The sequence below is a fragment of the Microtus oregoni genome, unplaced genomic scaffold (assembly GCF_018167655.1).
Source record: "Microtus oregoni isolate MIOR12 unplaced genomic scaffold, Mior012 000050F_ref0000143, whole genome shotgun sequence".
NCBI lineage: Eukaryota > Metazoa > Chordata > Mammalia > Rodentia > Cricetidae > Microtus > Microtus oregoni.
The window spans coordinates 8,460,816-8,488,769 of NW_024543256.1; the positions used below are offsets into that span (position 1 = coordinate 8,460,816).

Genomic DNA, 27,954 nt, shown 5'->3' on the forward strand with positions numbered 1-27,954 from the left:
TCAACTGACTTCCAGTAGCGACTGCCAGCTGGGGCGTACCCCAGGCCTCCGTGGGTGGGGCCAGTCACTTTGCGTCATTGAGGTGCGTCTTTCTCCGCTGGCGCGCGCGCCACCTCCCGCCTCAAAGCTGCACTCAAACCAATTAGTTTTCGGCTGAACTCGCTTCCCCCGCCTTTGCGGGCTCCCCCGAAGCGCATGCGCGGGGCGGGGCTGGCGCCTTTGAATCTCGGAGGCGGCTTTTGGGAGCTAGAGGACCAGTGCCGAAGTTCTTAGGGTGAGGTGCTGGGCGACTCCGACCAGGGTGGCACTGAGATCTGCAATACCGCGACCGGCGAGGGTAAAACTAACTCTGAAAAGGGAAACCGGCATTAGATTTTCCTCTGTGGTCTCAGGAATAGGCCTAGTCGGGGAGTTGTTTGCCTGTTTCGCTGTTAGGTGGGGAGGGAGGGCCACGAATTGAACCACCCCGTGGCGCTGGAGCAGTTCGCCCAGTGGGGGTCCTAATCTGCTTCCTGACCCTTCTTAAGTAGGATGCTCTTGTCACCAGACCTCCCCTCCTTCTGTCTTGAACTTATTATGTGTTCTCTTGCCCTGGTCTCATCTGTTCTAGGGGGAAGAGACTGAATGTCATTTCATCTGTTCCCGTAGATTTTCCTACTTGAAGATAAAAACTTAGAAGCCAGTCTTGGTTCCTTATTAGTTATTCTTGGTTTCCCTCATATCTGTGTCTAATTCTTTGTTTTATCTTTTTAACAGTCTACCCAGGTATATATGCTCCTGCACCGAGTATCTCATAGGACATGTGAGTCTTTTTTTTTTTACCCTACTTAGACCTACTGCTGGCCAGTCATTTGCTTTCTTTGGCAAAGCCTGGTAAGTGGTTTCTCAACACTTCTGAACTCTAGTCTCTACATTACAGAAAAGAAAAATGGTCTTACGTTTCCTCTCCCGTGATTTGATACTGAAAAGTCAGAGTCCTTACTCTTTGCCTATAAGACCCAATATGATCTCCCCTGTTACAGTTCTGACTCTCACTTTACACTTTAACTCTTTTGATCCAAACTGTTCACACTGGTGTTGACATGTTTTCATTAATATGCAAATTTCTTTCTTGCTTGGATGTTTTCCATTTTTCTTCTCATCAAATACTCTTCCCCTGCACCTTCAAATGGCCCACTCCTTCTTGGCACTTAGATTTCATCTTCCTTAAGGGTCACGAAAGAGGGCTGTCTTAATTACTTTTCTTCTTTCTTGGTGAAGAGACACCATGAGCAAGGCAACTTATAAAAGAAAACATTTAATTTGAGATTTAACTATTACATGGGGTAGCAGAACCCATGCAATCATGTGGTAGACAGGCACAGTCCTGGAACAGTAGCTGAGAGCTTATATCTTATCCACAGGCACAAGGCAGACAACTAAGTGGGAATGGTGTGGAGTTTTGAAGTCTCAAAGCCCACCCTCAGTGACTCATTTTTCTCAAACAAGGCCACACCTCCTAGTCATTCCCAGATAGTTCTACCAACTGGGGATCATGTATTCAAATATATGGGCCTGGGGGGGCATTCTCATTCAAACCACCACAAGAGGCTTTCTCTGGACACCTACTCAAAATTAGATTCCTACTCCACCTCATTTCTGTCACTTCACTGCACTTGTTACTTACTGGGTCCTTGGTTTATAACCCCTGTCCCCCAGTATAGGGTTCATGAATTCAGGTACCATGATGTTTTATTTTTACAGCCCTGGTAACTAGACTGTGTTTGGCATAAAGATGATGATGCATAGTATTTATTGAATGTGTGAATTAATAAATGGATAATATTGCTACCCTGGGCATTAGTTAGCTTTTTTTAAAATTTATTTATTATGAATATAGTGATCTGGGCACCGGATCTCATTACAGATGATTGTGAGCTACCATGTGGTTGCTGGGAATTGAACTCAGGACCTTCAGAACAGCAGTCAGTTCTATTAACCTCTGAGCCATCTCTCCAGCCCTAGTTAGCTTTTTTAACTGTGCAGTTTTAACATACTACTGGCAAAAAAAGACAGTGTAAAGATCGAAAGCAAAATCAAGGAGGGGTAGATAAAATAGGAGTAGGAAAATATTGCAATTATGAGATGGGATGGTTTTGTACTTAAAAATATAGCCATTTTAAAAGTTTAGCTAATATATATTACATTGGCAAGTTATGAATCTATTGCTGTTCAGGTCAAGGACTTTCTAAAAAAGCCTATGGGTTAATTGTCTCCTGTCATTGAATACCTGTTGCACATGGGAATGCAGACAAATATGGTCATTGTCTCTGGCTGGGTAATAGTAACTTGGTACTCATTTTTGTTTAGAACATATATACAGTGATGGCAACTCAAAGGAAAACCAGAAGCTCTGAGCTCCAAAACAGAATTTCTCAAGGTAGTAATACTTTTCAGACCAGTCTCTTAGCCTGGAAGGTAAAAGAGAAATCGGGCAACTCGGAGAGTGTCTTGAAAGAAAGTAGTTCAATGGAAGATCCTAAACATGCTGATGATCAAGACGAAGATGACCTGCAGATAGCAATAGGATACTTCCAGAAAGGTAAAGGCAGATGATTTTCCTTATGAAAGTGCAGTTTATTTTATTTACTTTTTTTGTTTTTATTGAGACCGGTCTCTATGTATCTGAGGCTGGCCTTGAACTCACTATGCAGCAGAGGGTGGCCTCTAACTTGATTGCTAAGATTACAGGTGTGCATTGCCATGCCTGGTTTATGTGGAGCTGGTGGTAGAACCCAGCATTCTCGAATCTGAGCTACAACCCCAGCCCAAGCCCCGAAATTCCTATTTCTCTCTAAAAATATTTCGGTCCTAATTGCTGGATACAGTGGCAGACATATCTGTAATCCCAACACGGGGAGTAAGACAGGTAAGAGTAGGAACCTGTCCAAAAATAATTTTTGTCTTTTTTAAAGATTTTTTTTTGAGATAAGGTTTCACTGGGTAGCCCTGGCTGTCCTGGAAATTGCTTTGTAGACCAGGTTGGTTTCAGACTCAGAGAGGTCCTCCTGTTGCTTCCTCCTGACTGATGGGATTAAAGGTGCACACCATCATGTCCAGCCTTAAATGCTTTTAAAGGGAAAGATGTTTTTGTTTATTCAAATTTTTATCTAATAGTCACTTATCGAGAATTTACTATATGACAACATTTATATACTATAGACAAAACAAAACATTTTCCTAGCATAGTGGTTAGCAGACACTGTGATCACTTCAGAATCTTTAAAACATACTAATTCTTATCATTTATTCTTAGACATCTGATTTTGTTGCTATGGGATGTAACCTGGCACTGTGACTTTTGAATGACATCTAGGTAGGCTAGGGAGATGGTCCAGTTGAAGAAGAGCTTGCTTTGTAGGTATAAGGACCTAAGTTCAAAGTATGTAAAAATCTTGGCATGGTTTATGTGCTTGTAATGCCAACACTGGGGTGGCAGAGATAGGAGACTCCCTGTAGCTTATTGGCCAGGTAGTCTAGCTGAATTGGTGAGTTCCAAGTTCACTGAGAATCCTTGTCTCCAAAAAAATAAGGTGGCAAGTGATAGAGGAAGATTCCTAGCATCAAATTCTCCTTCACACTCAACCTTACACATGGCTCACACACTCATAGGTACACACATGCTCATGTATATACACAAATAAAGGTTTCTAGTAAAATTTTGGAATTGTCCTAATATTGAAAGAGGATTTAATTAAAGTTGAATGTTTGTTTTTATATATATATATATATATATATATATGTGTGTGTGTGTGTGTGTGTATACACATATATATATATATATCCCATATCAACAAAATCAGATGTCTTAAGAGTACATGTTAAGTATTAGTATTTTGTAAAGATTCTGAGGTGATCACAGTATCTTCCAGCCACTATGCTGGAGAGATGTTTTGTTTTGTCTATAGTATATAATACATTGTGATATAGTATATTTCAATATATACTGAGCTGTCAGGGCATGAGGGATGTTTTCTTCACTGAAGATTCTATTGTTGCTAAGCACTGAGTAATATATAGGTTCTCAAGGTTTTTAATTTGCTTGTTTTATTTTTTGTTTTTTTAGAGGAAGACAGTTATTGCATAAATCTATTCCTTTAATGAGTCCCTAGGTTGTAATTATTGAGGATGAGCACTGAAAGATTGTCCAAGGTCTACTTGTTTAATATTGTTTCTTTTTCCAGGTCCCAAGAAAACTTCACTCAATAAAAATACAATGTTGGAAAAACACTTGAAATCTGTGGAAAACGTGGCTTGGAAAAATGGCTTAGCTCCAGAAGCAATTGATATTTTACTAAATGTGGCACTCAGTGGCAAGTTTGGTATGTTGAACTGATATATTTGTCATTAGTTTCCTGTTAGTTTTTGCCATTTAGACAGTTTTTGGGTTTTGTTTCTTTTTTCTTTCCAAAGAAAATGTACTGTGTCTGTTTTGCTTTTGTTTTTTATTGAAAATAATATTTTTCTACAGTATATTCTAATCATGGTTTTTCCTCCTTCATCTCTTCCCATATTATTCCCACTTCCCACCTGTCCCACTCCATACCTTCTTTCTCTCTCACAAACATGCGCTGGGTGGTGGTGGTGCACGCCTTTAATCCCAGCACTCGAGAGGCAGAGGCAGGCGGATCTCTGTGAGTTTGAGGCCAGCCTGGTCTACAAGAGCTAGTTCCAGGACAGAGCTACAGAGAAACCCTGTCTTGAAAAACCAAAAAAAAAAGAAAGAAAACAAACAGGCAAATAAACAAAATATACAAGCAAACAGAAAACAAAAAGAAGTACATACACACAGAGAGACACAAAAAGATACCTGAAGTTGACTTAGAATTTGCTAAGAAGATGAGGGTGATCTTAAATTTGCTTTGATACTCCTGCCTCTGCCTCTCAAGTGTTGGGAATAGAGATATGCACCACCACACCCAGGCTTTTTTTTTAAAGATTTGTTTATTTTATTCTATGTGTATGAGTGTTTTTGCTTGAATGTATGTATGTATACCATGTGTGTGTTTGATGTCATTGGAGGTTTTTCAAAGAGGGACTTTAAAGGATCAAGTATGTTTCATTGCTTTAGGTTTATTTACCTGACAAGTTCCTATTTATACTGTCTTTATTCCATTATCTCTGATCCTGGTAGTTAAGATGCTTTTCTCTTTTGTGTTTCCTATCCTAAGTACAGGACAGGCTTAGAAATATCACCTGATTAGTGTTCTATTTACTTGTAGCTTTCTCTCACCCATGTTCAGGCATTCAGAATAGCTTATCTTCATTTTAATATTCATTTGAGCTGACTCATTAGACCTGCATGCAAGCCTGAGGACTTGAGTTCAGTCCCTGGGACCCACATAGTGAACGAAGAGAACCAGTTCCGGTTCTCCCACTAGTTGGCCTCTGACCTCTACACTTACTAGTTCTGAGAACAGCAGCCTGAGTCACCATGCCCTGCCCTTGAAGAAAATTTTTAAATGCAACAACTCATGAAAATGCCTGTCAGTGGGTTTAACCATTAATAATAATCTATTGTGTCATTGCAAAATTAAAGTGAAAGCCACTTTGTTCCTTGTGATTGAAAGGCTTTTTTGAGGCAGAGTTTCTCTGTGTATCCTTGGATGTTCTAAAACTGTCTCTGTAGACTGGGCTGGCCTCCACAGAAATACGGCTGCCTCTGTCTCTTGAGTGCTGGGATTAAAGGTGTGTGCCACCACTGCTGGGTGGAAAGGCTTTTTAATGTTGAAGTGTAATTCACATACTATTAAAATTCATGATGCTTTAAAAATGGAATGTATTGGAGTGAGGATGTGGCACAGTAAGAGGGCTTGCCTAACATGCATGAGGCTCTAGGTTTAAGCCCTAGTAATGGAAAAAGCATCCACATTGTAGCTTTTGCATATTCAATGAGTCCAGCATTCGCCAAAATTATCTAATTACTAATTATTTTAATTACCTTAAAAGGAAGCTCTTTTCTCATTTCTTCTTTTTGAGACAATGTCTTGCTACATGGCTCACACTAGCCTTAAACTTAAGATCCTCTTGCCTCCACTTCTTGAGTACTAGGTTTACAGGTCTATACCTCCACCTTCTTTCTCCCAGCATTAAATTTAGTTTTCCCTACCTAGATCTATTCTGCTAAGCCACTGACCAAATAGTTTCTTTATTCATTAACCAATAAAAGCAACACATATACAGAAGGACTTTCCATATCCCCTCCCTTTTCTGTCTAAATAAAAAGGAAGATTTTAATTTTAACATAGTAAAATTACATATAACAAAACAGATATCAAGCAAGAATTAAAGTTAGAACATTTATACCTACTTTATCTTTTATCATAACTAAGGAAAACTATAACTTTAACTATCTATTCCTCAACTCCATGAAAGACTCCAAAAGGATATAATATTACCTAAGTAAACAGGAAGTGTATTGTCAGAAACTTCCAAAACTCTGGAATTGACAGTTCTTCTGTATCTTTGGAGCACGCGTCTTCAGCCTATAGACCCATAGTATCCAGTAGACTTGTCCATGAGCAGGAAATTTCAAAGACAGTTCCGCCTATATTAGCAGTTTGTCAGTCACTTTCTTCTGTGTCCTGCAGAATGTCTGGCCGACTCTTTCCTGAAGCAGGAACCCCGAAGGACTATTTCACCTTCTTTAGGCAATGTCAGCAGTCATTTTTCTATGGGTTCTGCAAGTCAAGTCAAACAGTTCAGACAAGAGCAGTTTCTTGTCCAAATGGCTAACAAACTCCATGAGGAGCCTCTTTGATGCCTATCATTCTCTTAAAGTAGATCGGTGCTGCCAGAAGCAGATGTGTCTCACTGTCATGAAAAGTCCTAAGTTCTTAAAATATTTTGAATGCCATATTCTCTAGTCTTTGAAAGTTTTGAAGAATAATTATCTATGTGAAATATATCTCTGTACATCTAGAAAGCCTAACTAATTGACCTAAAATTTCTATCAATAAACCAAGATCCGTACTAGTGCAAAGTATTGATCTCTATAGCATATCCCCCTTTAAATGTAAAGAAACATTAATAAACAATATTTGGGAATTTGGGCGTAGTTCTCTCCAAACTGATTTCTGCTTTTTGTTGGGCAAAGTAATTTTTCGGGGTGTTCACAGCAACCTTTCGGGGGTGGGTCTTTGTCCATTAAACCACATTAGTCTAGAAGGAATCCACAGGTTCTCATCCTCTGTGGAAATAAAAGTAGAACCTCTTTGCCAAAGCAACATATTCTTAGACCCAATTTTTTTGTTTGTTTGTTGTTTTTTGTTTTTTGAGACAGTGTTTCTCTGTAGCTTTGGAGCCTGTCCTGGAACTAGCTCCTGTAGACCACACAGAGATCCTCCCACCTCTGCCTCCTGAGTGCTGGGATTAAAGGTGTGCAGCACCACTGCCTCTCTAGACCCAAATTTTGAAGTCAAGATACCTTTTAAATATAAATGTTGGTTTAGCTTAGCAGCCCATACAATGAAATGTCTCTTAGTACTTAGCTTTTTCACATTCAAAAAATTTAAAGGCCAGGTGGTGTTGGCACACTCCTTAATCCCAGCACTTGGGAGGCAAGTGGATCTCTGTGAGTTCAAGGCCAGCCTGATCTACAAGAGCTAGTTCCAGAACAGGCTCCAACGCTACAGAGAACCCCTGTCTCAAAAATACCAAAACCAACCAACCAAACAAAAACAAAAAAATTAAAGAAAACACAATAATATACATAATTTAGACTTTCTGTATATCTATTATTTTTATATGGCTCATTTTTCTTTATTCCTTTTATCTATGACTGTCTGTACTCTGTCTCTTTAAAGACTTTGTTTTATTTTTTTAAAAAAACCATTTCTTTTTATAACTCTCTATATCCTTTTTCTTCTTTCTTCCAAGCCTACGTACATTTTTTAAACATACTGTGACCCATTTAGAGGTCTTTTTCAACATCTGAATTTGTTCTTATTGCATTTGTATCTGTAATTATTTTTTTGACCAGGAGTGGTTTTTTAATGCTAAGTGGGCATGGCTAGGTCCAACTACACAGCAATACACTTATGCAAACAAGATACCCTTACATAGAGAGATAGATGGATAAATAGGGAGGGAGAGAGAGAGAGGGAGAAAGCCTAGGTAGAGGCATGTATCTGTGATCCCAGCACTGAGGAGATGGAAACCAGAGAATCCATAGGACTCGATGACTAGCTAGTCTATCTGAATCTGCGAGTTCCAGGTTCATTGACAGGCCCTGTCTCAAAAAGTAAGTGGGGCTGAAGTGACAGCTCAGTGGTTAAGATTACTTAGCAGTGAAGAGTCCTGGCGGTTCTTCCAAAGGACCTGGGTTCCATTCCCAGTACCCACATAGCAGTTCACAACTGTCTGTAACTCCAGTTCTAGGGGATCTGGCATCCTCACGCAGACATAGATGCAGGCAAAACACCATGTACATAAAAAAGTAAGGTAGATGGGGTCAGTGGTTAAGGACGCTTGCTCTTCTTCCAGAGGACCCAGGTTTGATTCCTAGCACCCAATGGCAGTTCACAACATTTTTAAACTCCATTTCCAGGGGGTCCAGTGCCCTATTTTGACCTCAGTGGGCCCTGCAGGCACAGGGTACACAGACACACGTGCAGGCAAAATACCCATATACATAAAATCATCCAATAAAGATAATTTTGAAAAAGTAAGGCGACAGGAAGACAATACCATCAAGCTTTGACTTCCATACAGATGCATACTTTTAGGCACACATGTCTGCACTCATGTGGACACGTACACACACAAAATAATTTGCTTTTTAGTTTGTTTTAGAGAGTTATGACCATAGTAAAGGAACAATTGAGACACTGAAATCCAGTTTAATTTAGAGTGTTTTCCCCCCAGGGAATGCTATAAGCATACGGATATTAAAGTGCATGATTCCAGAAACTCTCATATCAGAAGATTCTGTGGTTAAGGCGGTATCTTGGCTCTGTGTTGGCAAGTGCTCTGGTAATACCAAGGTAATCTTTTAGATACTTTGATGATAAGTCCTTTAGAACCTACTTAAGGGCTAGCAAAGAAGAACCACTTATGGAGTAATGGCAGTGGCCCTTTGTACAAGACCTGTGGTTTCAGAACAATGTAGCTTGATACAAGGACCCTGTTCAAACAGAAATTTTTACTGAGAAATAAAAATCTATTATCCTACTTGGTGCTAGTATCTTTTAAACTAGTGCCGAGGAGAGATTAAAGCTCTTTCTCCACAATTAGTTACATTCTCTAAAGACACATTTTCTCTGTCAACAGGTGCTTTTTTATCGTTGGTTGGTCGCGATGTTTGACTTTATTGATCATAAGAAGCAAATTAATTTGCTCTATGGCTTCTTTTTTGCTTCCTTGCAAGATGATGCACTGGTAAGTAAACACTGAACAGCCTTGCGCTTCAGTTGAATACTATTTTTCTGTATATTGCCATGCCCCTTAATGTGTGTTCCATGCTTATTTCAAGATGTACTAAGAATACAAAAAGTAGAAAGAATTACACAGCAGAGATCTTCGCTGCACTGTCTCACAGATTAACAAATCTGTGGTATTTGCTGTATATTTTCTTTTAAGGAAATAATGGTACAGATAGAGTTTTGTTGATTTAGCTCAGTGATTGCTATTTTCCCTTTTAAACCACGTCAGCAGAGTCCTTTGGGTGACTTACTCTGAATTTTCTTGACATTGCAAAAACTACATCAGAATCCATGAGAAGGAGAACACTATCTTAAAGGTTGCAAATAACTTATTTTTTGATTAAATAGTATAATTATCCCTTTGAAGATATTGGTAATGCCAAGAAATCAACCTATTCACTACCTAGAAAATTTTCAAGGACAATCAGTTTGTAGACCACATAATGTACATACATACCTGACTGAATTCCTCTCACTTTGGGAATAGAATTCATGCATATGAAAATTCATGCTACATCTTGTTTCTTGCCTTGTTCTAGGTAGGAATAGGTTTATTTTTATTAAAGATTTACTTATTTTATTTCTACAAATGTTTTGTTCACATATATGTCTTTATTCTGCCTGAAGGCTTGATGCCCATGGAGTTCAGAAGAGTGTGTTGGATCCCCTGGAGCTAGAGTTATAGACAGTTGTGAGCTGCCATATGGGTACTGGGAATTGAACCTGTGTACTCTGCAAGCAACAAGTGGTCTTTTTTTTTTTTTGGTTTTTCAAGACAGGATTTCACTGTAGCTTTGGAGCCTATCCTGAAACTAGCTCTTGTAGACCAGGCTGGTCTCAAACTCACAGAGATCTGCCTGCCTCTGCCTCCCGAGTGCTGGGATTAAAGGCGTGCACCACCACCGCCCCATCCAAACTTCCTAGGCTAAAAATTTAGCTTTCTATGGTTTAGTAATGTAAAAATGTAGCAAGGGAATTAAAGAAATCACATGAAGGTAACAATCTAAGAGTTGAATTATGAAGCTAGAGAGATGGCTCAGTTGCTCTTTCGTGGGAAATGGATTCAATTCCCAACACTTACACAGTAGATCAAAACTGTCTTTAGTGTTGATCTGTTACCAGTTTCAGGGGATCAGGTGCACTCTTCTGGCCTCTATAGGCACTGCACACATGTTCTGTCTAGACACACAATGTAGTCAGAACACAGTACACATTTAAAAAAAAAGTTCAGGGCAGGTGGTGGTGGCACACGCTTTAAATAAACAAACCCTTTCTTCTCTAAGTTGCCTTAATCGTGGTGTCTTATCAAAACAACAGAAAATAAGACAGCCAACAAAATCACGTTTCAAAAATACTCAGAACTTGCAAGATAATGCATATAACTCATTGATTTTTTTTTGTGTAGGCATAGGTAAATGCATTTATCAGCATAGTCAGTTTTAGAACATGTTCATTACTTTTTTGTAAAAATTAAAGGAACCATGTAGTATGTGGTCTTTTAGAACTAGCTTGTTTTATTTTGAATTTTGTTAAGATTTATTTGATCATTTTTACTTATGTGCATGTCATTGTGAATGAATACTATGTATTGTGGGAGCCCTCAAAGGCCAGATTAGGGTGTTGTGTCTCCTGGGGATACAATTATGGAAAGTGTGAGCTACTTGATATGGGTCCTTGGAAGAGCAAGGAGTGCATTTAACCACTGAGCCATTTCTCCTGCCTCCTTTTAAATGAAGTATTTTCTCTTATTGCTTTAAGACACAGATTTTTTTTAAATGTGTGTGTATCCACATGTCGAGGCACATGTGTGGAAATCAGAGGACAGCTTGAGGGGGTTGATTGACCATTTCCACCATGTGGCTCCTGGGGACTGTACTCTTCTTGTTAGTCTGGGCAGCAGGTACCTTTACGTGCTGAGCCATTTTCTGCCCCTTACATTTTATTTATTTTGTGTGTATATGATATGTAGGTGTGCATTCCACAACAATGTGTGTGGAGGTTGGAGGACAACTTTCTGGAGTTAGTTAAGTTACTCTTTCTATCATGTGAGTTAAGTATATTGAACCCAGGGCATCAGACTTGGCAACAGCAAACTTTACCTGCTGAGCTATTTTGCTTGATCATGGCTGGCTTTTTAAAATGAGAGCAATGTTTCTATGATTTTTTTAAAAAGGTTTATTTAATTAAGTGTATGAGCATTTTGTCTGCATGTATGTATATGTATCATATGCGCCTAGGGCCCTTGGAGGTCAGAAGAGGGCCTTGGGTCTCCTGGTACTGGACTTACAGTTTTGAGCTGCCACGTGGGTGGTAGGAACCAAACTCAGGTCCTCTGCAAGAACAGCAAGCATTCTTAATCACTGAGATGACTTTCCAGCCCCTCTAGGTTTTTTCCCTAAGTGACTACATTTGTGTAAATATGACCCAGCTCAACAAACATGGAGAAAGGCTCTAAAGTTTTTTTCTTTTCTTGAAAAATTTTTAAAAATTATGCTGTGTTTATAATGCATTTGTGTGAGTTTGGGTGTGTACCCACCGTGGTGGGCACTGAATGCCAGAGAACAGCTTTGAGGACTTGGTTCTCTCCTTCCACTGTGGGTTCCAGGGATCAAACTCAGGTCATCAGGCTTAAGCAGCAAATGCTTTTAACCTGCTGAGTCCTCTCTGACCTCATTTTCTGTTATTTTTTCGCTTGTTTGAGACAGTATCCTGCATAGTCCAGGAGAGCCTTGAATTTGCTATATTTCTGCCTTCTCAGTGCTGGGATTATAGATGTGAGTCATCATGGATAGCAGCAGGATTTAGCATTTAAAAGAAATAGTTTTAAAAAGTCATTTCCATTGAGTTTGATAGGATTCTGACGCTGTGGTGACTCAGACGTGGCAGTTAAATATTTGCCATCAAGGCAACTCCGATGGTGACTGCATATGGAGTTTTCCTTTCTAGATGTGATTAAAGGAGAATGTCAGATTCACTGTGATACTGGCTGGAGCCTGAGGCCAGCCATTGTGTGGCGCTCATTTTGTATTCAACATGATGAATAGTGTTGCTAATGGTTCATATCCTAGGGGTGGGAGGTAATGAATTTGTACCAAAATCTAATTTTTTCTTCTTCTTATAATTACACTTGGAGTCTATCTCAATCCATTTCTAAGTGCAGAAAAAGCAGTATAGAATATGTTATACTTCAGATTATAGGGCAACGACTACTAATATGTCAATTTTTAAAAGAATATCATTTAAAAATTTCATGTATGATTTGTATGTGTGTGTGCCCATGCATGCATGTGCGTGGCTGTGATTCTTATGTGCAGGTGTGGTTGTGCACTTACCACTGTGAACAGGCCAAGATCGGCGGTCTGGAGATTGGTTCTTTCCTTCCACTGTTAGGTCTAGGGATTAATCTCAAGCCATCAGGTTTGCACAGCATGAGCTTTTATCTGCTGGGCCTTTTTCCAGCTCTGTTCCTTCTCTGTTTCCATTAAATAGTTGACTTTTTCTTTTTTGAGACAGGGATCTCACTATGCAGCTCTGGCTATCGTGGAACTCACTTTGTAGGCCAGGCTGGCCTTGAACTCACAGAGATCTACCTGCCTCTGTCTCCCAGGTGCTGGGGTTAAAGTCATAAACCACCATACCCGGCTATAATTGATTTTTTCACTTTTGGTTATTGAGAGCAAGTGTTGACAAACTTTCCTTAAAGGCCCAGAAGTAAATGTTTTACATATGACGGCCATACTATCCCATTTACAACTAGTGTAGTTTCAAACTAGCTGTGGACAAGACATAAGTGAATGGGAATGGCATACACCCATGCATCCGCCCGTCTGTCTGTCTGTCTGTCCGTCCGTCCATCCATCCATCCATCCATCCAAGCTAAGGTCTCATGTATCGTCTATGCACTATGTAGCTGAAAAAGGTCTTAAACTTCTGATCCTCCTGTTTCTACTACCAGAGTGCTGGGATTACAGGTCTAGACCACCAAATCTGTATTTAAAACCAGGACTTTGTGCATGCTAGGCAAACTCCTTACCAAGTGAACTACATCTTGAGCAGATGAACACTAAAAATGAAGATTAGTCTCAATAATTTAGTAAAAAATGTATTGAGTGGGTCCTATTTGCCAGACTGTAGACCAAGTTATTACATAAATTATGGTCTGTTTTGCAGGATTTATAACACAGAGATGGAGCTTTTACTCAACATGTGCAGAGCCCTGTGCATAAATATGCATTATATCTAACAATGGAAAATGAGGCATCACTGAAAATGATATTTTGAATAATAAACAACAGAATAAAATACTTTAAAGTGGGGAACCAGGATAAACATTATGTATTTGTGTGTATCTGGTTGTATATATGTGCACTGTGTGCATACAGGAGCCCAAGGAAGTTAGAGTGGGCATTGGATGCTTTGGAATTGGAGTGACAGATGATTGAGAGCTGCTTTGTTGTGTGCTGGGAATCAAACTGGGGTCCTTTGGAAGGACAAATATTTGGGAGGGTGGGGGGAATGGGAGGGAAATGGGAGGTGGAAATTTTTAATAAATAAATAAAAATTAAAAAAAGAACCAGTTTTCTAACACGCACACACACAAAAGAACAAATGTTCTTAGCCCCTGAACCATCACTCCAGCCCCAAGGATAAAAGCTTTAAGTTTGTATCTTAGTAAATATGAACTAGTATTGAAAGAAACACATAATTTAGTTTTGGAAGTTTTTGTTATATATGTTCATTGTACATGGTGCTTGCTGTATTACATAAGGACATTTTCATACAAGTGTGTATTACATAGTGAGCATGCTCCCCCATACTTTCCTACCTTGCCTGTTTCTTACCCTCCTCCTCATTAATCAATTCCCATTGTTCCCCTAGACATTTTTGCTTTACTTTCAAGTCATATATATGTACATGATTTTATGTATCTGTAAAAATTTATGATCCACATATGAGAGCAATTGGAAGATTCATTTCTGAAACTAGCTTAATTCTCTCAGTATGGTAATCTTCTAGTCCATCCCTTTTCCTGCAAGTAACATGTTTTCATTTTCCTTTATGACTAAACAATCCCATTGTGTATAAATACCACATTTTCTTTTTCTAAGGAAATTTTTGTTAAAATTTTGTTCAAACTTGTCCTATTGTTTTTATATTTTAAAACAAAAATATTGGACTGGAGGGATGACTCAGCAGTTAAGAGTATTTGTTGCTCTTGTGGAGGACTTGGATTTAGTTCCTAACACCTACATGATGGCTCACAGCTATCTGTAACTCTAGTTTCAGAAGATCCAGCGCCCTCTTCTGGCCACCGTGGGTGCCAGGTGGGCATGTGGTGCACATCTATACACCCAGCTAAGCAGTCTTACATGCTAAAAGTAGATCTTCAAAAAGTTAAATAAAAGGCAAAACAAAAAAAATTCCACTCATCTTGTTGCCAGTTGAAGCTATTTTCTAAAAAATCACTGTCACATACAGGTTAAGCATGCCTAGTCTGAGAATCTGAAATTGAAAGCATTCAGCAATTTAAATCTGGCCTCCAGGATTTAAATTACTGCATGTATGTGCATGTACTTGTACACATGTGGGCATATACCTCACAAAGAGAAAAAGTAGAAAATTCCTTGCTTCATGCAACAAGCCACAGTTAAAATAGACACATTAAAGTCAATGTGTAAATTTCCCTTCAAGCTGTCCGTATAGTGTGTATATAAATCACTGGTGAATTTTATGTTAGGTATCTTTTTTTTAAATGTTTTCCCCCTGAGACAAGGTTTCTTTGTGTAACTGTGGAGCCTGTCCTGTAACTCATTCTGTTGACCAGGCTGGCCTCGAACTCACAGAGATCCGCCTGTCTCTGCTTCCCAAGTGCTGGGATTAAAGGTTTGTACTCCCACAATCCAGCTTGTTGGGTATCATCCTTTAGCTTTTTTTTTTTTTGGTTTTTTAGAGACAGGGTTTCTCTGTGGTTTTGGAGCCTGTCCTGGAACTAGCTCTTGTAGACCAGGCTGGTCTCGAACTCACAGAGATCCGCCTGCCTCTGCCTCCCGAGTGCTGGGTATCCTTTAGCTTTTTCATTAAATACATGGAAATATCTCAGTGTATAGTCACTTCTGGTGTCAAGGATTTTTTGATAAAGAATGCTCAGCCTATTGTGTAATAAGAGAATGCTTTGTAAAGCTATTGTTCAGTATAGCCCTAAAGTTGTTTTACTTAGGATATGATTGACATTTGAGGAGGACATGGTGTTATTTTGTTCAAATAACATTGAATATATTTTGTTCAAATAATATTGTCATTTTTCTTGTTTTTTTTATATTTTAACAGTGCCCCCATGTGTGCCGTTTGTTATATGTACTGACTAAAAAGGAGAATGGTGAGTGTTTCCATTGCAGCCATCTTACTTTTATTCATATCGTCCGCATTTGTTTGGTCCTTTTGAAGCTTAAAAAATTATTAGCATTAGTTAGGTGACAGCATTCATTTTTCTAAAAATTGCTTTTTTTAGTACTTTTATCTAAAACATCTGCATAGTGGCTTAACTAAGGACGTATTTATATTTTTAATGTGTTGTAAAAAGAAATTATATGAATTACATGGTGGTTAAGTATAACTGACTTCTTTTGCTGAGGCAAATGCTTAGAACCTCTTTTTTTCTGTTTTCTAGTCAAACCATTTCGCGTGAGAAAATTGCTTAATCTTCAGGTCAAAATGGTGAGTACAGAAAATACCGTAGAGTATCCAGTTGCACTTTAAGCTAGTATTGAGCTAGGTTTTGGAGGGAGATACAAAGCCAAGTGCACCTTAGCTTGAAAGAACTTACTTTCTGAGAACTTAGTCAACAAAATGGAAACTCACTATCAAAACTGGAGGTATATATCAATGAGTAGAGTACTTGTCTAGCATGCATGAGGTCTTGGTTCAGTCTCCAGTACAATATGTTCATTTTTCACCAAATGATAAGTTGTTAGCTATACAATAAGTCTACAGTAAAGATGTCTACAATAATATGTATTTTTTTAAAACAATGATATATGTATATATTACATTGTGTGTATGTGTGTGTGTTGCTACAGATTGAACCCACGACTTTACACATGCTAGGCAAGAGCACTACCACTGAGACAATCCCCAGACTCCAAAGTTAGGATGTATATGTGTGTGCACATGTTTACAAGGATATACATGTGTGTGTGAGTGTACAGGGAAGCAGAGGACAGTCTTGGGTGTCATTCCTCAGGAGCTGTCCCCCACTTTATCTGTCTATCTACTGTGTGTATGAGTCTTTCTCACTCTGTGTATATGTGTGGATACGCATGTGCCATGGTGTGCTTATGGACATCAGAGGACAAAGTTGGTTTTCTCCTTCCATCATTCAGGTCTAAGGGAGTGAACTCATGTCATCAGGATTGGCTACAGTCGTATTTACATGTTGAGCCATTTTATCAGTCCCTGTCCATCTTTTTTTTTAAGATGGGACCTCTCACTAGTCTGCAGCTTGCCAGGTAGGCTAGGCAAGTGAATGACTGGCAAAGAAAGGCCAGGATGCACCTGTCTCTGCCTCTCTAACACTGGGATTACAAATATATACCGCCACACATGACTTCTTAAAACTGGGTTCTGGGGATGGAACTTAGGCATGTACTTTGTTGACAGCTGTTTGCTCAGTTCGGAAGTTAGTACTTTGGGAGACTTTGGTTGTGTCAAGCTTCTTGACTATTGTATACCACTAGAGAGGGCAGCTGTGAAGATTGAGTGGTCAGTCAACAACAGCAATTATATCAAGTGGCTTACGTGAATATCACAAGCTTCGTTGGCCTTCTTAATGAATTTTGCAGGGTTTATGATGATCAAGTGTTCCTGTTAAATTAACATCTCCTCTGCTCTGTTTTCTTGACTTTAACACTTGGTTTTATCTCCTTGATATTTAATTCAAAGATGAGTATGCTTTATTTATTTACTTGTTTTCTTTTGTTTTTTTTTTTTTGAGACAGTTTTCTTTTCTGTTTTGAGATACTGTCTTACTGTGTAGCCCTGGCAGTCCTAGAACTTGCTGTGTAGCCCATGCTGGCCTCAAACTCAGAGAGATTTACCTTCCTCTGCTTCCCCTTCCAGAGTACTGGAACTAAAGGCATATGCCACCACACCCAGTTTGCTTTATTTTATTTTTATATTTTTTTAGATTTATTTATTTATTATATATGCAGTGTTCTGTCTGTCTGTATGCTTGCAGTCCTGAAGAAGATACCAGATCTCATTATAGATGGTTTTGATCCACCATGTGGTTGCTGGGAATTAAACTCAGGACCTCAGGAAGAGCAGTCAGTGCTCTTAGCCTCTGAACCATCTCTCTAGCCTTTTTTTTTTATTTTTTAAAGATTTATTTGTTTTATATGTATGGGTATTTTGCCTGCATGTATATATGTGCATCACATGTGTAGAGGGCTGGAATGGTCCAGAATAAGGTGTCAGAACTCATGGAAGTAGAGTTACAGATACTGTGAGCTGCCATGTAGGTGCTGCAAATGGAACCTGGGTCCTTTGTAAGAGTGTCAGATGATTTTAACAGTGTCTTAGTTAGGGTTTCTATTGCTATAGCTAAAAACACCTTGGGGAGGAAAGGGTTTATTTCATCTTGCTTAGCCTATTTTCTTTCTTTTTTAAAAAATTACATATTTTCTTTTTATTTACTTTTAAGAAGAAAACAATCTTTTTCATTTTACATACCAATCTCATTCCCACTCCCTCCCCTCATCCTTCTCTCTCTACCTAACCCCCCCCCCACATTGCTTTGGGGAAGGTCCAAGGCCCTCTCCACCATATCTAGGCTGATCAAGGTATCCATCCAAAGAGAATGGGTTCCACAAAAGCCAGTATAAGCAGTAGGAATAAATCCTGGTCTCACTGCCAATGGTCCTGCAGTCTGCCTCAGCCATACAACTGTCACCCACATTCAGAGGGTCTAGTTGGACCTATGCTGCTTCCTTCCCTGTCTGAGCTCCCATTAGCTCAGGTAAACTGTTTCAGTGGGTTTATATATCATGGTCTTGACCTCTTTGCTTATATTCTCACTCCTCCCACTCTTCAACTGAACTTTGGGAGCTTAGTCCAGTGCTCCGATGCAGGTCTCTGCCTCTCTCCAGGGGTGGCCCCACTTATAGTGGGCTGGGCCCTTGAATATCAATCATCAGTCAAGAAAATGCTCTCCAGATTGGCCTACAGGACAATCCTATGGAGGCATTTTCTCAATAAATATTCTTTCTTTCCAAATGACCCCCCCCCTTGTATCATGCTAACATAAAAACTAGCCAGCACAGACAGTTTCTCACTTTTAGCCCTTGCTGGCCTGGCACTGTCTACGTAGACAAGACTGGTCCTGAGCTCATATAGAGGTCCGTTTCTTTCTACTTCTGCTTCCTGGTTGTTGGGATTGAAGGTGTGTGCCACCACATCCAGATGGTTACTTATTTCTATACTTTTTATAGCTTCTTATTTTTCTGTCAGATTATAAAATTAGAGTCTAAAGGTTTGGACTTAGCTTTTATAGCTTTTTGTTTAGTATTAGCTCTTAATTTGTATTTGGCCACTGAATTGAAAATGGAAAATTGTTACTTTATTTCAGGGCCTGCAGCCTCATCTCCAGGCTTTGTTGTCACTATATAAGACCTTTGCTCCTACTTTGATTTCTGTATCGTTGCCTATGAGGAGGAAGGTAAGGGATTACTGAGAGATAAGTCCTACTGAGATCGAATACATTTTTATTTACTTTGTTTTGTTTGAGAAAGAGTTGTATGTAGTGGCATTTCATTTGCATTTTAGTAAACAACACTTGCCTGAGGATCAGAAAGTAAAACAGCCCAAGTGGTCAGCCTTACAGACCAGGCAGTAGTAACACACACCTTTAATCCCAGTAGCCACAGTAGTTGTTGCCATAGAAACCGGGCAGTGCATACCTTTAATCCCATCAATGCACACCTTTAATCCAAGCCCTAGAGAAGACTTTAAGACCGAAGGAGACAGCTCACAGGTTCAGTCTCATTTTGAGATTCCTGGAGGCAGGATCATCATTTTCGGACTGAGGTAGAGGTAAGAGCCAGTTTTTATTAATTGTGCTTCATTGGTATGGTTGCTCAGACTAGCCTTAACTCTTCTTCCTTCCTTGGCTTCCCAAACGTCAGGATTACAGGTGTATACCACAACCCCTAAAAAAATTCATTATTTTTCCATAAAGTTAATTTAAAGATTTGGGCTAAAATCTTTCCCAACTCTTTTGGGAGAAGTCATATTAGAGATTACCCTTTCGTAGTGTTGATCCCTTTGATGCATTATAGTAGATTTCTGATTAGGAAAGGATAAAAGCATTAAATGGATTTATAAGAGTATAAATATTTCATAATTAATATGCAACCAGTTAATACTTTGGTACTCTTATTATGTTGCTTTTACTCGTAAGTACCTAATCTTCTGTACTTTATACCTAAATCTGTAGATCTATTTTAATAATTCAAAGAACCTATGGACTTCAGCTCTGGTTGCTGTGAAGCTAAGAAACCAGCGAGCTTTTCCAGAACCTCCAAAGCTGACGTTAGGTCCAACTAAGAGCTGTTCTCTAAAAAGAGTAAGTAATCTAAAGCAACAAAGGACTGTAGTTTTAAAAATAGTAGCCATTCAGATGGTGGTGGTCATAGGTGTTTTATGCATTTTATTTTATTTATTTATTTTTTTTGGTTTTTCGAGACAGGGTTTCTCTGTGGCTTTGGAGCCTGTCCTGGAACTAGCTCTTGTAGACCAGGCTGGTCTCGATCTCACAGAGATCCGCCTGCCTCTGCCTCCCGAGTGCTGGGATTAAAGGCGTGCGCCACCACCGCCCGGCTTATGTATTTTATTTTATGTGCATTGGTGTGAGGGTATCAGATTCTCTGGAACTGATTTATAGACAGGTTTGAGCTGCCATGTGGGTGATGGGAATTGAACCTGGGTCCTCAGAAAGGGCAGCCAGTACTCTTAACCACTGAGCTATCTCTCCAGCCCTGATCATAGGTATTTAAATAGATGTTGATAATCTAGTATTCTATGTAAACCACATTCATACTTCCATTAAGTGAAACAGCTTAATAACTGATTTTATTTATTTATTTTTGAGATTGTAGCTTTCTAAAATATAGCCTCAGATGACCCAAAACTTGCTATGTAGATTAGGCTTGGCCTCTGTCTCTGAGTACTGGGATTAAAAAAGTATATCACCATATCTGACTTGCTTTAATTTTTTTAGATTGTCTTTTTAGTGCACTGACAGATTATTGTATTATCTTTCTTCTTTAGAAATGGAGTTCTCTCTCCGTTATACCAGCACTCAATTCTGCTAACAAAGACTGTGGGGAAAAGATGTGGAGTCTCTCTGATTATTTCAGCAGCAGTACGTCATTTCCATTAGAAGAGCTTCAAAGTTTCCCTCACCTTTTACAGAACATTCATTGCTTAGAGGTATGTGACTGGAGCAGGGACTGACGCGAATTTTCTGTGTGTTCTGGATAGCCTCTGTTTTCAGTACTTGAGTTTGGACTCAGCCTCACACATGTTGAGAAATCCTATACACTAAACCTTATCTCAGGCACCATATCCTCTATTTTTGTTGTATGTTTCCTATTTAATGTTTTGCTTATTGTTGGGACCTACATTTCATATACTTATTGTTGATTGTTCCATTTTACAGCTGCCTTCGCAGATGAGTTCCGTGCTAAACAACTCTCTGCTGCTTCACTATATTAATTGTGTCAAAGATGAGTCAATCTTACTGAGGCTCTATTATTGGTTGAGTCAAGCATTGCAAGAAGGTAAGAATTGATGGTGTAAACTACTGTTTAAATGGGAGTGGAAAAAGATAGTTTGTAGATACATTTCTTATTCTAGAGCTGGAGCGATGGCTCAGAGGTTAAGAGCACTAGTTCCTCTTCCAGAGGTCCTGAATTCAATTACCAGCACCCACATGGTGACTAACAACCATCTGTAACGAGATCAGGTGCCCTCTTCTGGACTGCAGGCATACATACTAAATAAATAAATCTTTAAGAAAAATAATTTCTTATTTAAGATTAGAAATTCTAGGCCAGAGATTATATGCTATAGTCATCTGGTACAATATGTTGAACATGAACATGGTGTTGTCATTTTAAGACATTCAAAAGGGAGTGGTATTAGGTGAACACTGCTAAATGATCATCAAAACTTACCAGATGGCTGGCCTCAATCTCAGAGTTCTTTGTATTCCTGGGAGTGTGCAAGAACCATTAATAGTAAACCAACTCAGAGAAAATCAATTTATAAGACAGGATATCAGCTTATTATTTTATAATAGAAGTGATTCTTTCTGTTAACCAAAATACTCATGTGTGCCAAGTAGATTACCTCCTCTAATGGCACATCGGTCGTTAGAAAATTTTTTACTCATGGAATTAAAGGAAGTGACAGTGGGGAGTCTTTCATGCAGGCCATAGTAAAGCCACTTTATTATCCACAGTGACATTTTCCCTAGTAAGTTCGTTGACTATCAAGAGTACTTATTTCGTGGATATGTAATTCCTGACTATTCAAATCTTTGAAGTCAGTTTTAGTCACTATAGGCTATTGCTCCTTTGACATAGAGTATTTCTTTGTGGGATATGTGATGCAGTTAATATGGGATAAGGGTAAGTTCTCACCACTTGTAGTCTATACTCAACTCACCCTACCTATTTTCAGCTGTGCATTTATAGTCCTTTGCGTTACTGTGACTTGAACCTAATCTTATTCATTATAAGTGAACTTTCCCAGTGCTTTTACTATAAACTTTCCCCTGTGTTACTGTTTGTTGACTGTCACTTGCAAATCCCTGTTATAATCTACAATGTCACTTAGGGTAGTCCAATCTTACAACATTTTAATCTGTCTTTTCTTTGTCACTTCAGAGTAGTGATATATTTTGTTTCATTTTTATTGCATAACCAGATGCCAATTTTTAATATTTCTGCTCTAGAATGTGTATGGTATAATATGAATAATTATGAACAAGAAAAAGAATTTGTAAACTTGCTGGACATTGTCATCAGGGTGCAGTGCTTCTTACAAGTAAGATTCCATTTGTTTTCTATAGATGCTATTATTCTTAAGATTTATTTGGATGTCCATTGTAGTATTTTCTTGTAGTTGACGTTTTCAGTTTTAGAGATAGGGTTTCATGTGTCACAGACATGTCCACCACACCTGGTTATTTGCAGTATCGGGAATCAAACTAAGGTCCTTGTGCATACGAGGCAAGCATCCTACCAACTGAATCATACCCTAAGCCATTGATTTTTATTTTTACTTATTTATTTTCCTTATTCTTGGCTTTTTCAAAAGATACTATTTGTTCAATTTGAAATTTATAGAACAAAGTTGGAATGATGTTTATTTTTACACTATCATGTTTGAAGAAAGAGTAAGTTTAAAATTTTAAATTAGTAGAAAGTTCTATAATTTTAACAAAATAAATGATTTAATGCATTCAATTAATTGAATTAGCTAGCAATATAAATCTTATAGGGTTGTTTCTTGTGTTCTTTTTTTGGCAGCCTTGTGCATACTGTGTGAACACTTAGTTACCACTGATCCACATCCTCCGCCCATGACTTGTGTTCTTTTTAATTACTTAATCCTTTGACAGGGCCTCATTAACCCAGGCTGGCCATAAAATTAGTATGTAGCTGAAAATAACTTCGAACTCCTAATTAGATCTTCCTACCTCTACCCCTTGAATGCTGGCTGTGCATGACCACACCCAGTTTAGGTGGTTCTGGAATTAGGCAAGCACTCAACTGAGCTCCAGCTCCAGCACATGACTTATGTGTTTAATAGCTATGAATAGCTATGAATCTTTTGGAGTTTGAGATGTATTTCAGCATCTGAATCATTTGTCCTAGGTATCTCTGAGTTGTAGCTGAAGCTAGAACTCTTGAATTGTCTCTGTCTGTTGCTCTCATGCCTCTGAAACAGCTATAGCACAAAATAGAGTGGTTGTTAGAGAGTATTTCTGATTTTTAGTTTGAGACACAGTTTCTCTATGGAGTCCTTGGCTGGACTAACAAATGGCTGTTTTAGGTTTTTGTTATTGTTTGTTTGTTTTTGCTTATTCAAGACAGGATTTCTCTGTGTAACAGCCTGGCTGTTTTAGAACTTGCTTTGTAGACCAGGCTGGCCTCAAACTCACAAAAAAATATTTTTCGTTTGTTTTTGAGTCAGGGTTTTTCTGTGCAGCCCTGCTGTCCTGGAACCAGGGTGGCCTTGAACTCAGAGATCTGCCTGTCTCTGCCTCCGAAGTATTGGATTAAAGGCATACGTTGCCATTATCTAGCTTAGAGTATTCATGATTCTGTATGAGATTTTGCAATCACCTTGTGTTTCAGGAGGGGTTTTACTCCTGTGAAGCGTTCCTGTATAAGAGCCTGCCTCTCTGGGATGGCTTCTCCTGTCAGTCACATTTCCTTCAGCTTCTGACCTGGGTTCCATTCAGTAGCTTCTCTGGTATGTATTATGAAAAGTTATTAGTTATTTTTCTTTTGCTGTGATTAAACACCATGACTAAGGCAACTTAGAAAGAGTTTATTTTGGCTTATGGTTCCAGAGGGTTAGAATCCATGACAGTAGAGCAAAGGCATAGAGGTGGGGCCAGGAATCGAAAGGCTTGCATCTTAAACCACAAGCACGAAGCAGGGTGGACTGAGAATGGTGCTTGGCATTGAAACCTTAAAGCCCATCTCCAGTGACATACTTCCTTCAGCAAGGCCAAGATTCCTAAACCTACTTGAATAGTGCCACCAACTGGGGACCAAGTTTTGAAACGTCTGAGCTTAAGTGGTTCTCATTTAAACTACAACTTGAACTCGTTTAATTCAATGTGATATAAATTAAAACTATTTTGAATACTCTCATTTTCTATTTCCTAGAGATGAAGCCACTTCTTTTTAATCATCTAGCACCTCTCTTCTTTTCATCAACAATTTATTTCAAGGTAAAAATCCAAAAACAAACAAAAGAACCCTAAATAAATCTTACTTATACTGAAGAAAAAGCATACTTCTATTAACTGGTGTTAAATAATTCGAAACTGGAATTTTGGCAGTAAATTTCTTTCTTCTTCTCTTTTGAAATGTTGTAACATTTAGAGTGTATGTGTGTGTGCGTGCATGTGTGTGTTACTGTGTATACGCCACAATAAATGTGCCATCAAATGGAAATTTGGCGGTCAACTTGTGGTTTTCTCCACATGTGTTCTGGGCCTAGAACTGAGGTTGTCAGGCTAGGCAGCAAGTTCCTTTACACCCATTGAGTCATTTTACCTGCCTACCTTTTTTTTTCTCTCCTACCTTCCTTCCTTCCTTCCTCCTTCTTTCCTTCCACTTTTCTTTTCCCTTCCCTTCCATTTCCTTTCCCTACCCCTCCTCCTTCTCCCTCCCCTCCCCTCCTTCCCTTCCCTTCCCCTTCCCTTTCCCTTCCCTTCCTTTCCTTTTCTCTTTTTCTTTTTTCTTTTCTTATGTAGCCCGGTCTGGGTCAAACCCAATAAACCTTCTGTGTAGGTATGGATGTCTTTGAACTTCTGCTTCTCCTGTCCCCCCCTCCCGAGTGTTGGAATTACACTCATGCAGTGTCATACCCAGTTTCTGAGATGATGGGGTTCAAACCCAGGCTTTCATGCATGCTAGGCAAGCACTCTACCAATTGAAATGCACGTCTAGTCTTCCAGCAACGATTTCCTTCCTTCCTCCCTCCATCCATTCCCATTCTTTCTTTTGATATTAGGGTTTGCTAGTTATTGTAGCCAATGCCTACCTGGAATTTGTTATATAGACAAGGCTGCACAGCAGTTCTCCTGGCCCTTGCTTCCCCAGTGTTGACAGTACAGGTGTGTTTCACCACACTAGCCTCCGCATTCATTTTGTAACTGCACTGTATTATGGAATAGAAAGTTCAAGTGTGTAGAACTTTCTGGTTTGAAAGCTTCATCACACCTTTTTCCTGAATTGTTACACTAGTAAGCAGCAAATGAGATCACAAAAAGCGTGTCAAATGCATATTAACTTGAATGTAAAAACAAACTAACTGGGAAATACTCAACAGTACTTGGAGTACCATTATATTTTTTGTGTGGATTGAATGCATTGTTATTAACTCCGAGCCACTAACAGCGCATCAGTATCACATTAAAGAAATTAATGTCCTTCCCCTTGGGGTCATTTCTCCAAGAGCAAGAATATGATTCTTTGCTGAAATCTTTAACAGACTTTTACAAGGGTTTAATCCACTGGTTCCAACTAACCCAGACAACAAACAGAACTTCAAATGTCATTCTTTAATCTGTAAGTGTTGTGTTCAACATTTCTGGTGGATAGTCCCTTTAGAGGGTTACTTTCATTCTCCGTATTTGCTGCTTTCAGCAAAAAAGCAAAACAAAAACAGCCACATACATTTTTCTGGGTTGGGGACATGGAAAAGCACATAACTTAAGGTTACAGCTATGTACTAGCTTGGATTGTAAAATCAGATGACACAGGAAGTTCAAGGCAAGTAAGGGTGATTGTTACATTGTTCTCATAAAGACAGGATAAACAAACAGGCTGGATACCCAGTAGGCTAGCAGGTCCTTAAGTTTTAAGTGACCTCAATGTGTGTTCTTAACTCAGACTGTGAGGTCCAGCCAAAGTTCCAGTCTCTAAGAACATAAGGGTGGTTTTATCATAATGCTTTGCCAGTTATTTGACCATAATGCTTGTTTATTTCATACATATACTAATTACCCTTTTTTGAGGCTTTCTGGGATGTGGGGATGTGAAGTTGAGACAGGGTCTAACTATGTAGCCCAGTTTTCCCTGGAACTCAGAATGACCTTTTACGTGCATCTGTCTTCTTGCCTCTGCTTTCCAGGCTGTAGGATGTTCTGCTTTAGCTCTTCATCACAACCGTGCGAGTGCAGTAGCAACCAAAGCCAACCAAACACCTGAGCCACTTTCCCATTGAAGTCATTCCTCTGGGAGAGCAGTGACGATAGACTATTTCTCCTACAGACGTTTGACACCTGAAATGACTCACTGTTGGCCACATTTATAGGAAAAATAGGTTGTTCTGGTCAGTGTGTCTCACAATTTGTTTCATATCACTTAATTGCCTATCACATTAACTTGAGTTTGCTCATTTTATTTTACTTGTAACTCACTGCTGTATAACCACTGTCATTCAAATGAAAATCCCAGTTATCCTAGCTAATAAATTTTCAGAGACTATTTTGAAAAAAAAATTGCAATTCTCTCCTAATCGTCTAGTTGAGTTCTTTTTAATTTCTTCACTCATCCCATCAATCTAAAGAGCTGTTGAGTTAGCTTTGAACCGTAGGCACTTGTCATTTTTGTGGGTCAGGGTGGTTGATAATTAGCAGTTGTTCATGATTTAACATTCATTTAGACATACTATTTATGTATGAGAGTAGGGGATGGGGATAAGGAGGGAGAAAAAGAGAAAAGGCAACCGGAGATGAATCAAGAATAGAGAACAGTATTTAACTTTCAGGCTCAAAATGAGACTCAGTGAAGATAAAGAATTCTGAATGAGGCCTGGAAAGACAGGATAAAGTCTGAGAACATAAAGATTAGGAATGTTTGTTTTCCAGAGTTACAGGAGACTCATTTTTAAAACTATCAGCAAGTATCTTGTACTCCAAGACCACAAAGTAAAAGGGGTAGAGAAGTCTTACTTGTAACAACTTCAAATGATCTCTGAGGTGACAATAAGGATGATTTTCTTATGCAGCCCAGGTTGACATCAAACTTGGTATGCAGATAACACTGGTTTTGAACTCCTTTAGCTCCCTAACTCTACTTCCTAAGTGCTGGAATTGTAGATCTGTGCTGCCATGCATGGCCAAGGGTGATGCTTTTTCTTTCTTTTTGCTTTTTTAAGACAGAGTTTCTCTGTGTAGCTTTGGAACCTATCCTAGAACTTGCTGTAGACCAGGCTGTCCTTGAAATCACAGAGATTCACCTGCTTCTGCCTCCCGAGTGCTGGGATTAAAGGTGTGTGCCACAACTGCCTGGCCAAATGGTGATGGTTTATTTGATGATGTAATGTGTGTTATAGAGGAATGTGATTTAGAGAGCATTGTTCCTGGGCTAAGCTGGAAGTCTTGTTGAGGTATGTTTCTCCTAGAAAAAAAGTGCTAGCACAAATCTGTGTTTGCATTCATCTGCCCTTTGTAGACGGAACACGTGGGAATAGCAACTATTTGACTTCTAGGTGGCTATGGCCATCCAAGGTCCCTTCCATTTCTAGCCTCTGCTGGGTCTAAATACTGTTTGCTTTGGATGATTTTGTTTTGTTTCCCCCTCAGTGTAGTCTTCTTCAAAGCCTGAAAGAACTACTGCAGAACTGGCTCTTGTGGCTTTCGATGGATGCCCACGTGCAACCGGTGACAAGCAGTCCTCTGTGAGTT

General features: G+C 39.1%; 1 protein-coding gene across 1 annotated transcript; it reads left to right on the plus strand.

Moving 5' to 3' along the window:
* Positions 1 to 285: 285 nt before the first annotated feature.
* Positions 286 to 27,951, plus strand: LOC121437207 (centromere protein I-like). The gene is made up of 16 exons (XM_041637063.1): positions 286 to 337; positions 757 to 802; positions 2,350 to 2,581; positions 4,224 to 4,361; positions 8,905 to 9,023; positions 9,310 to 9,417; positions 15,789 to 15,837; positions 16,129 to 16,175; positions 19,084 to 19,173; positions 19,951 to 20,079; positions 20,784 to 20,945; positions 21,175 to 21,295; positions 22,474 to 22,565; positions 23,882 to 23,999; positions 24,422 to 24,486; positions 27,853 to 27,951. Exons 3-16 carry the CDS (start codon positions 2,365 to 2,367, stop codon positions 27,949 to 27,951), a joined length of 1,554 nt encoding a protein of 517 aa, XP_041492997.1. The 5' UTR covers positions 286 to 337; positions 757 to 802; positions 2,350 to 2,364.
* The last annotated feature ends 3 nt before the right edge of the window (positions 27,952 to 27,954 follow it).